This window comes from Leucopleurus acutus (genome assembly GCF_964270905.1).
Source record: "Leucopleurus acutus genome assembly, chromosome: 5".
Lineage (NCBI taxonomy): Eukaryota > Metazoa > Chordata > Mammalia > Artiodactyla > Delphinidae > Leucopleurus > Leucopleurus acutus.
In genome coordinates, this window is record NC_139147.1 from 134,502,683 (window position 1) to 134,514,453 (window position 11,771).

An 11,771-nucleotide genomic window follows, 5' to 3' on the forward strand; every position below is an offset into this window, starting at 1 on the left:
ATCTCTCAGGGGCATCATGGCCTGGAACCCCCTGATGTCTGTAGGGGTTCTGTCATCACATCTAAGGGGTGTGATCCTTCATCCCGTGGCCGGAGGAGAGGCTGGGTGAGGAGTGAGCGCTGCAGTGGGTCTCCAAGGGCCCTTTCATCCCAGGCAAAGTGCTCAAGGCTGTGAAATTACCTAAGATGTGAAACAAATATAACATTGATTTACAGTGTTGTGTAAAATTACCCAAGACGTGAAACAAATATAAGTATTTTTTACTATAAAATATAAACATAAAGGACATCCCCAAAAAGGCACAGAAAAATAAACATTTTAAACATTTAATGAAATGTCTGCAAACAGTGCATTTTCACCTGGTCCACTACCACTCAGCGCCGTTCTGATGGCGTGACATGTAAATGCTATTTAACGTGGGACGTGGTTCACAGTGATGCTTGCTGTACCCCTCTTTCAGCTTGCTCCCAGACACCTCTGTGCTTCCCAGCACATGAACTGTGATGTAAAACCAGCTTTCTCCGTCCTGCCGCCTGTGTCTCTCTCCTCCCCAGGCTGGGAAGCCGGACTGCACTGAACGCCAGCAGCTGCAGAGGAGGCTGGGCTGTCGGACCTTCCACTGGTTTCTGGCCAACATCTATCCCGAGCTCTACCCATCCGAACGCAGGCCCAGGTTCTCTGGAAAGGCAAGTCATGATACAAACAAAGTGCAGAGGGCTTCCCTGGTGGCGCAGTGGTTGAGAGTCCGCCTGCCGATGCAGGGGACACGGGTTCGTGCTCCGGTCCGGGAAGATCCCACATGCCGCGGAGCGGCTGGGCCCGTGAGCCATGGCCACTGAGCCTGCACGTCCAGAGCCTGTGCTCCGCAACGGGAGAGCCCACAGTAGTGAGAGGCCTGCGTACCGCAAAAAAAAACCAAACACAAAGTGCAGAGAGAGAGGAAGAGAAGGGGTTGGGTGGTCTCCCAGGATAGGAGCTGAAGTTTAGATGCTCTTCCATGACCCTGGCCACCCAGTCCCAGCTCAGCAGGGCCTCCTTGTGGGGGTTGGCTGGGCTGCCCCATAACCCATCCCAGGGCCCCTTCACCAGGACAGGTGCTGTCACCTCGTTCAGGAGGCCTGTCCTTAGGGTCACTGGCTTCAGCTTGACCTCGATCATTTTTATGATCTGAGCATGGAACCTTGAGCTACACTGCAGAGGGTGAAGGAGTGGCCAACAGAGGGCATCTTTGCAGCAGAGGGCGGGATTCACTTCTGTGAATGTTGCTTACAGCTCCACAACACCGGACTTGGCTTCTGTGCAGACTGCTTGGCAGAAGGGGACGTCCTGGGCTGTGCCATGATGCTAGCTCCTTGCAGTGACAGCCAGCAGCAGCAGGTGGGTGGTCAGTGTTCTCAGACCTGCAAGGGGTCTTTGCTGGGATGGCCCTCCCTTCCCTTTGGGGCATCTCCTTTCAGTGGTCCCATGTCCCTTGACTGTGCATGGTCCCCCACTCTGACGACACATTCCCCAACCTGCCCCAGCCCCAAGCCCAAATGTGGACCCATCAGAGAATATGAGCATCTGAACTCGAGGGACATGGCCAGGCTGTTTAGCCAATGTCTTCATCTGACAGATGAGGAAACCGAGGCTTGGAGAGTGGCTAGCCCAGGGGCTTCAAACTCAGGTGTGTCTCCACGGTTTAAGTGGATAAAGGAAACAAACACGGGGAGCTGGGAGGAGGCTGTTGTCACAGAGGAGCGCCTGCCCCAGCCTCAGTAAATGTCTTTTGTTTTGTATGAAAGCAGATCCAGTATTACAAGATCATCCAAAAATTTAAAAGACACTGGAAATCCAGAGCTTATGGAAAGGATCCCCATTTTTTCTTTTATCAAAGTATAGTTGATTTACAATGTTGTGTTAGTTTCTGGTGTACAGCACAGTGATTCAGTTATACATATATAAATATATATATAATCTTTCTCAGATTCTTTTCCATTATACCTTATTACTGGATATTGAATATAGTTCCCTGTGCTATACAGTTGGACCTTGTTGATTATCTATTTTATATATAGTAGTTTGTATCTGCTAATCCCAAACTCGTAATTTATCCCTCCCCCCTTTTCCCCTTTGGTAACCATAAGTTTGTTTTCTATGTCTGAGTCTGTTTCTGTTCTGTAAATATCCTAAGTGAAGTAAGTCAGACAGAGAAAGACAAATATCCTAAGATATCTCTTATATGTGGAATCTAAAAAAATGATACAAACGAACTTATTTATAAAATGGAAAAGCTCCCCATTTAAATTAAAAATCTATAATCAGAGGGCAAAGAAAACCTGTGTGCAGGCAAATTTCCACCAGGGCACCTTTCTGAAACATCTGGACCAGCTCAAGATCGTTAGCCAACTAGAACCAGAGATGGAGAAAGTGGGTCACCGAGCAGGCACTATAGGCACAGAAACCCTGAGGGATCGAGGGGACCCTGGAAAATGTTACCCATTTGCAGCAGTGCCTCAAACCCATAGCTCGTGACTGTGTTCCTAAGACTCCAGGCTCCTGATGCTGAGTCCTGCCCAGAGTGGGTATGCTGTGTCTTTTGGGCATTTAATGGGGATCTATGGGGGCCAATACTTCTGGGCCAGAGGGGGAACTTTAGGGCATCACAGGAGCCTGGGGGGTGTGTGTGTGTGTGTGAAATGGGGAGAGGGCTGGATCTGGGTAGACAAGGCTCATGGCCTCTGGTGACCCTCTGCCTCACTTGTCAGAGGAGACCTTACACACAGATGGGGTCATCGGGTTTCAGAGCTGTGGCCTCATTCGGAACGTTTCCCACACACAGAGCAATGTGGTTTGTGAAACTCCTTCCACAGGGAGAAAGGCTTCCACTGCATGGTCAAGAAGAAGGCAGAGGGTACAAACGCCCCTGGGGATGGGAGGGAAAGAGCACACGAGCTCTCCTGGGGCGCACTGGAGACCAACTCCATGGATTTCCCGGGGCCTCACTCTGCAGCATGGCTGGACCCTTCGGTACCGAGGAAGGGCGGGGTTGCCCTGTGACAACAAAAGTTTATGGCCCAAAGGGCGACACTGAAAGTGACTGGCAGGCACTGACCACAGGGAGAGTCTGTCCTTGAGCCAGAGGTCCTGCTCGTGGGTACATATGGCCAGAAGGGACCTGAATCAGGTCTGAAATCCACACTGAGTCAGGGGAAGAATCTAGAGACAGAGGGTCCTTCCGGCACCATGTGGGCTCCTTGGATATCAGGAAGGTCTCCTTCTATGTTAGGGTATTTCTTCTCTTCAAATTTCCATCTCAGGAATAACTACCCAGGTCATGGGACGTCCCCATGATGCCGGATGAAGGTTGGTGTGTCCACTTCTTATCACAACTTGGATGACAACCTGGAAAGTCTAGCCCGCCCCCCAAACCTTTCTCTTTTCAGCCTGTGATGGGGCCTTTGCATAAGTTGTCCTACCCCAAAGGCCTGTATTAAAAAACAAAAAACAAAGTGTAACTTCCTGGAGATATTGATCAAACGAGTCAGGTGAGGCCCCAAGAGCCTGGGGTGAAAGGCAGAACAAGTCTTGGAGGGTCCAGCCCTGCAGGCAGGACTGGCGAGGCTCTGGGACCCTAGGGGAAGGCCCTGGGCCTGGAGGACACCCGGGGAAGCAAGTTCTCAGTATCCATTTGTCCCCTTTCAGTTTTGCCCTTTTACCAATGTTCTAGAACACCCCAATGGGCACTCACACCTGGCACAGGAGGACAGAGAGATAGCTCTGTGATGGTGGAAATAGCTCACCTTCTAGCTGTGTGATATCAGGCAGGCCTCTTAACCTCTCTGAGTCTTGGTTTCCTCATCTGCAACTGGGGATAATGATGCAAAAAGAATGTTAGCTTTTGGATTTATTTATTTATTTACATTCTTGGTGGGGAGGTGGGGATTAGCAAGGGCTTCTGTATCCAGAAAAATTGTAAACTTGCTAAGCTGAAAGCACCATATGCCATATAAAAAAGAAGAAACACCCTCTTTTATGCATAAGTAACTATGTTTATAACAAAGGGAAATCTCCAGGGGCCCCGAATCCAGAGGCAACTGAAATAGAGTCATAGGGCCATGGCCAAGCTCTCCTGCAGGGTGAAGGGGACAGTTTCTGTCAAACCTCAGGAACCCAGAGGCGTTGGTTCCAAGCAGGAGATAGTGACGAAAGCCCATCTTCAGCCCATGGCAGATGAGGGGTTGGAAATGGGACACCCATACAAAGCCAGCTTTGACCTTCACAGAGTAACCTATCTGTGAAAACTGGGACTAGAAAAGACTACCTATTGCCACCAGAAGATGACAAGGAAGCAGATCTGTAGACAGGTCTTTGCGTTGGAGAAAATGACTCTTCCCTGAAAATTTTTAACCACAAGCTTGTGTCCGACGTGGGTTTAGGGTTCAAATTTATAGGAACTGTGTTGTCTGGGAATCCTCAGGTGGGACTGGCTACCTAACTTGTTGGGCTCAGTGCAAATGAAGATGGTGAGACCTATCACTCAACAATTATTAAGAATTCCTAGACAGCATCAGCATTAAACCAAATATATTACACCAAGAACATTAAACCCTTCTAAGCATGAGGCCCCTGCAGTTACACAGGTCACATGACCATGAAGCGAACCCCGTCTCCCAGCCACAAAGTTAGCGTAAAAATGAGTTCAGGCTGCATTTAGCAGGAACAAACGGAAAATGGTTTTATCAGGATGTGTTTCCAACCTGGGCCCACGAGCTTCCCGCAGCTAAAGCCCCTCTGCAAAGGAATGCATGATCCAGTCCTACGGAACCCAGGAGGAAATGCAAACCACGAGCGAGAGTCCGCAGATACAAAAGACAGAAGGAAAGTCACTTGCAGGGCCAGCACAGACGTCTCCAGAAAGAGATCCACTCAGGCCTCAGGAGTTTCCTCATCTGCCCTTCCAACTGTACCCTCACAAAACACACAGCATCCTTTATGGCCTCACCTATGATACAGTAAATAGAATAATGGAGGAACTTTCCAGAATGTATAAATATGAATGCAAAAGTAGATGGAATGTGGAGATTTCAGAGGCCAGGGCTAGTCCGGCATCATATCTGTGGACTTGACTATGAGATAGGGTCTTGCTGACCCCAGTAGAATCTGAAGATTGCCCCCAGACCTCAGCCCTATTGCAATGAGCTCTCCTTCCTTTACCTCCAGCTTTGGAGAGGATCTCCTTCTAGCTGTGCTAACAGCCATTTCCCTCTGTCCCAGCACCTGGATCACATGGGCAGGAAGGAGATCCACTATGGCAGCCCCCACCACCTGTGCTTCGATGTCAGGCGAGAGCAGGTGATTCTGCAGAACTGCACCAAGGGAGGCCCTGACATCCATCAGCAGCACTGGGACTACCAGGAGGTAAGTAACCCAGCTAGGAAGGATTCAGCGGGGCGGCTGGCTGGTGCGTGTCTCAGGCTCTTCCAAGAGGTCAAGTATTACCATAAAAGCCTGTGTCCTTGCTGTTGAACTGAGTGACTTGCCACTAAGGCCTCAGGGGGAGGTGAAGCCAACCTTGCAGCAAAGTTAACCACCAGCATCTTGAAATGTACTGATTTGCCAGGTTTCTGTATAGCTCTGGTCTTGATATGGTGGAGAGAGGAGACAGCCTCTTTTTAAAGTTTATTAACTTAGGTCACAAGTAGGACCATGGAGCGTGTTACAGAAGCAGTCAACCACGTTGGTGGTGTGGTTTTAGGGGCAATGGAAAGGCCTGCCTCCTGTTCCACAACCAGATAGATGAGGATGTAGATCGTTCTTTCTTCCTTTGCAAATTCCACTCTGAGCATTTCATCAGTTTAGTAAGGCTTTGATTCCCATGACTCCAGGGAGAAGCTTGAGATCCTTTCCAGAGGTTATGCATCAATAAAGAAGAAATAGGAGGAGTGTAAGTATTAGGAAATAGGAGTGTAAGTATTTAGGGAGAGTGAGCCGTTTACAGGATTGGGATTGGAAGGTGACAGTATCAACAATAACTGTCCATACATAGTTTTTCCTTCACCTCAAATCCCTTCTGAAATGAGTTAGGGTACAAGTATACAAACAAACAGATTAATACACACATCTTTTAAACATGCCTTTCTTCAACTTTTGCTTGGGAATAACGGGGCGGGGGGATTAAATAACTAAGCAGAACTCCATGCATCGGTACTCTTAAAGCAGACTGTGAAAGAGGAAAATCGTATAGTGTAAAACTTAAGCTGAGCTCACGATAAACAGTTGAGAACAAAGCTCTTGGGGGTTTGGTGACAAGTGAACCTAGGCCTTAGGGGGCCCACACATGCTCAAAGAATTCTTAGAAACCAAGTTAAGGCCCTTTATGAATGATCATAAAGGATCATTCTAAGCAAGTCCTCTGGATAAGATAGATTTAGAAACAGCATTTAAAAATAATATGTAAAAGATTAGTGACTAAGATACACCCAGCATCTTTCAGGCATTAAAAAATAAGGCTTTAAAAAAGTATTCTCATTCAGCCATAAAAAGGAGCAAGATACTGTTCATAGCAGCAGTATTCACAATAGTCAATAGGTGGAAGCAACCCAAGGGTCCAGTGATTGATGAATGAATAAACAAAATGTGCTATATACATACAATGGACTATTTTCCCACCTTAAGAAAGAAGGAAATCCTGTCATTTGCTTCAACATGGATGAAGCTTGAGGACATTATGCTAAGTGAAATAAGCCAGTCACAAAAAGACAAATACTGTATGATTAAACTTATATGAAATATATAGAGAAGTTATATTCATAAAAACAGAAAATAGAATGGTGGTTACCAGGCACGAGGGGAAGTGAGGAGAGGGAAGTTGTTGTTTAATGGGTATAGAGTTTGTTTTGAATGAAGAAAAAGTTCTTCATTCAAAAAAGGAGATCTGTTTCACAACAAAGTGAATATACTTAACATTACTAAATTTTACACTTAAAAATGGTTAAGGTAGAAAGTTTTATGTTACATATTTTTACCACTAAAAAGAAAGAAAGAAAGGAAGAAATTGGGTACTATTTTGTGCTACAAAATGGATGAAACTTGAAAATACCATACAAAGTGAAAGAAGCCTGTCACAAAAGGCCATATATTATATGATTTGATTTATATGAAATGTCAAGAAGAGACAAATCCATAAACACAGAAACTAGATTAATGATTTCCAGTGGCTGGAAGGAAGCAGGAATGGGAAGTGACTGCTAATGGATAGTACATTTCTTTTTACAGTGATGAAATTTTCTGCAATTAGATAGAGGTGATGGCTGCATATACTTTGTGAATATACTAAAATCCGCTGAGTTGTATTTAGGGCATGTGAATTATATCTCTAAATAAATAAATGGACATTATCAGCACTGTTGGTTAAGGTTGTTTAACTTTTCATAAAGAAGTTGATTTTTTTCTTGAAAAGGGGATGGCTACATTCAGTATTAAGTTTGGTAGATTTTGGGCAGGAAGCAGCTATGGTCTTCCAAACATGGCTGACTCAGGCCTTCAGTGTATCCTTAAAGTCTTACTGTATACTGCAGCCTGGTGGCAGCAGTACTAAATTGCAGGATTAACAGAGGGCAGAGATTAAATTAAATCCTTTTGAAAGCAGAAATTTACAAGTACAGTGATAACAATGAATGTCAACAATACAGTATAATGATTGAACATGATCTTTACACTGGCATTTTACTAGCCAGAACTCTCCAAGAAATGGCATAATTACCCAACCACAATAATAATAATTGAATTAATGACCCCAAGGCTCTGTATGATATTTAAATTTTAGGGTTACCTAAATTATATTATATAGTAACCAAAATACTCCAATTCCTTACCAGGCCAGTTCATATCACCTTTATTATTCTCTTAATGATTAGCACAAATCTTAGAAATTTCCTTCTTTGCTGACTGGTTGTGGGGGACCAACTCATTTTTTTTTTTTCCTTTTCTTCTCTCTTTTCAGAATGGAATGATTGTTCACATTCTTTCTGGGAAATGCATAGAAGCTGTGATGCAGGAAAACAATAAAGATTTGTATTTACGTGAGTGTGATGGAAAAGCCAGCCAGCTGTGGCGATTTGACAATGTCAGCACCGTGGATGAACAATGAATGCTACCAGCAGAAGGAAAAGAGAAATGTGACCATAGAGGTTCAACTCAAGGGAACAACAGGAGCATGTGCATATCATGAAGGAGACCCTTTGTATTTGTGCAGTGGTGATAGTAGAAACAAAAACTCTACAAATGAATATGGGAAGTCTTTCCTTCCCGTACCTTACTTCATTGACCACTGGCTGTTTTAGAAAAAGAAAAACATGGACCCATTGTCTCAATGTCTTCATCACTGGTAGATGATCATTACATGGTACATAAGATTCTTGGGGTTTTTTTTTCCATTGAGCAGTAAATAATTGCTTTTATCTCTGACTAAGGAAAGAGGTCTGGCAACAACTTCAGGATACACAATTCTGATTGATCAGTTTATTTCAAATGGCCTTATCTTGGGTTGTCTGTGTCACCAGCCATGAAAATTAAAGCATGAAGAAAGTGCAAAGTCCTGACATCCAAAAACCATTGCAATAGGCTTATGAGGACAAATTTCATGTTCATTGGTTGAGGCATAGCTCAGAGGAAGGAAGGGAAGTAAGCTACTGAGAGAAAATAGGGTTGGAGAGAGCTTTGACCCAATTCTTCAGCTCAGCCTAGTAGCTGAAAAGAGTCAGTAGACCTGGAATAAGATGTTCTCATGTTAATGAGAATTTCCTCAGAACTTTCTATCTCCATTCACCCTGCCCTTGCTGTTCTCTATCTAGATTAACCACAATCGGATTCTCATGCAATATTCTTTTCTTTAATCATTGGTGTTGGGTCAGCTTAGATTGAACACTCCCACTAACAGAAGTGTGTACAGTTCAGAAACTCTCCTGATGCCCTGTTACAGGGTTTGCGCTGATTGGATCAGAATGAGCAACATTTGCAAAAAGGTAAACCTCCCTGGGAGGGAAATGCCAGCGTCTGAGCCAAAATTCTTATGAGAGGAACTAGAGGTGGGTGTTAATGTCCATGAAAGGGCTGACTCTGAGCCGGTAGGAAATGTCTGGGACCTTCAAATATGCCCACACCTGAACATTCAGTCATAGAAGAACACATCTCCATCAGGGCAGAGCCCATGCTAGCAAAAGCTGAATGGCCTTCTTGTTGTGACTTGGCCCACCCAGTTGGGCTGTAAGAGTTGCTGAGTGGGGGTGGTTCTGTGATTGAGAAGACATGGTGCTGGGTGGGGGACCCCGACACCCAAGGAGATGGGAAGAACCCCCAAGCGAACCAGTAGGATGTGGGGGGACTGAGGGGGAAGGAGAAGTGGACGCTAGACAGGACCAGCACCCTTGAAGGGTGGCTGAGAGGGGGGAGGGGTTCCCACTCCTGGAGGGGAGTTCCCACTCCTGCCCAATCGGCCGGGGAAATCTGCTGGGTCCTATGCCCTCAGAGGTCCCCTCTGGGCTGAGTTGGTCCTGGGGACATAGGAGCAAGGCCGGGAGAGAACAGGAGAGGCAGACGGGAGGGACCCTTCAGGACCAGAGGAGTAGGAAAGGAGCAGAGAGGGTTTGCCCCACCCACTCAGGCACAGGGAGCCTGCTGAGATCCCAGGCCAGTCTCCCAATCTCCAGAGTCCCCTCTGGGTGCATGGGTCCTGGGGGCATAGGAGGGAGGCTGGGGAGATCAGGAGAGGCAGGCAGGAGGAGCCCTCTGGGACCGGAGGAGTGGTAGAGGAGCGGAGGGCATTTGCCCCACCCACTCAAGCCCAGGAAACCTGCTGGGTTCCCAGGTGAGGTCCCCCACCCTCTGAGACCAGAGGCAGGGTCACACCTGGGCCCTTCTGTTCTGTTGAGCCTAAGTCCCACCCACCACACACCCCCCCCCCCGCCTTTTCCAGCCCCATGGATCCTAAGCATAGGCCCCACTCACTGCTCAAACCTCACCCCTGCTCAGGCCCTGCCCTCCACAGCCAAGGCCTTTTCCACCTTTTCTTTTTACTCTTCCTGTTTTTACTATTGTGGTTCTGTTTTACTTTCCAGTTGTTGTTTCATCTATATTTTTATTTTTAGTCTAGGAAACTAACACAGCTGTTAGTTTCCTAGTCTAATTTTATTTTTTACTTTGTTATGGTTCTCCTTTTTTTTTTTTTTTTAACCACCCCACGCAGCTTGCAGGATCTTGGTTCATGAGCCGGGGGTCAGGCCAAAGCTCCTGCGGTGGGAGCTCCAAGTCCAAACCACTGGACTAACAGAGAACCTCAGAATCCAGGGAATATTCATTGGAGTGAGGTCCTCATCTCAGCACCAAGACCCAACTCTACCCAACAGCCTACAAACTCCAGTGCTGGAAGCCTCAGGCCAAACAACCAGAAAGATAGGAGCACAACCCCACTCATAAGAAAAGAAAAAAAAATGAGATGGGAAAAAAATATGTCACAGATGAAGGAACAAAGTAAAAATCTACAAGACCAAAAAAATGAAGAGGAAATAGTCAATCTACCTGAAAAAGAATTCAGAGTACTGATGGAAAAGATGATCCAGAATCTCAGAAATAGAATGAAGGCACAGATTGAGAAAATAGAAGAAATATTTAACAAAGATCTAGAAGAACTAAAGAACAAACAGAGATGAACAGCACAATAACTGAAATGAAAAATACACTAGAAGGAATCAATAACAGAATAACTGAGGCAGAAGAATGAATAAGTGAGCTGGAAGACAAAATGGTGGAAATAACTGCTGAGGAGCAGAATAAAGAAAAAAGACTGAAAAGAATTGAAGACAATCTCAGAGACCATTGGGACAACACTAAATGCACCAACATTCGAATAATAGGGGTCCCAGAGGAAGAAGAGAAAAACGAAGGGTCTGAGAAAATATTTGAAGAGATTATAGCCAAAAACTTCCCTAACATGGGAAAGGAAATAGTCACCCAAGTCCAGGAAGCGCAGAGAGTCCCATACAGTATAAAACCTAGGAGAAATACACAAAGACACATATTAATCAAACTAACAAAAATTAAATTCAAAGAAATAATATTAAAAGCAGCAAGGGAAAAACAAAAAATAACATACAAAGGAATCCCCATAAGGTTATCACCTGACTTTTCAGCAGAAAATCTGCAGGCCAGAAAGGAGTGGCAGGATATACTTAAAGTGATGAAAGAGAAAAATCTACAACCAACATTACTCTACCCAGCAGGGATCTCATTCAGATTCAATGGAGAAATCAAAAGCTTTTCACACCAGCAAAAGCTAAGAGAATTCAGCACCACAAAACCAGCTTTACAACAAATGTTAAAGAAATTTCTCTAGGTGGGAAACACAAGAGGAGAAAAAGACCCACAAAAACATACCCCAGACAATTAAGAAAATGGTAATAAGAACATACATATCGATAATAGCCTTGAATGTAAATGGATTAAATGCCCCAACCAAAAGACACAGACTCGCTGAATGGATACAAAAACAAGAGCCATATATATGCTGTCTATAAGAGAGCCACTTCAGACCTAGGGACACATATGACTGAAAGTGAAGGGATAGAAAAAGATATTCCATGCAAATGGAAATCAAAAGAAAGCTGGAGTAGCAATACTCGTGTCAGATAAAATAGACTTTAAAATAAAGACTGCTACAAGAGATAAACAAGGACAAGAGATAAAGAAGGACACTACATAATGATCAAAGGATCAAGCCAAGAAGATATAACAAT

At 45.1% G+C, this 11,771-nt stretch overlaps 1 protein-coding gene across 1 annotated transcript in view; it reads left to right on the forward strand.

The window, feature by feature from the left end:
- GALNT15 (polypeptide N-acetylgalactosaminyltransferase 15) overlaps window positions 1-8,341 on the forward strand; it is a 36,418-nt gene extending 28,077 nt beyond the window's left edge. Inside the window, exons 7-10 of the mRNA XM_082840085.1 lie at window positions 555-686; window positions 1,273-1,377; window positions 5,257-5,400; window positions 7,985-8,341. Coding sequence (XP_082696211.1) covers window positions 555-686; window positions 1,273-1,377; window positions 5,257-5,400; window positions 7,985-8,131 — 528 coding nt within the window. The 3' untranslated portion in view covers window positions 8,132-8,341. The remainder of the gene's footprint in view (window positions 1-554; window positions 687-1,272; window positions 1,378-5,256; window positions 5,401-7,984) is intronic.
- The last annotated feature ends 3,430 nt before the right edge of the window (window positions 8,342-11,771 follow it).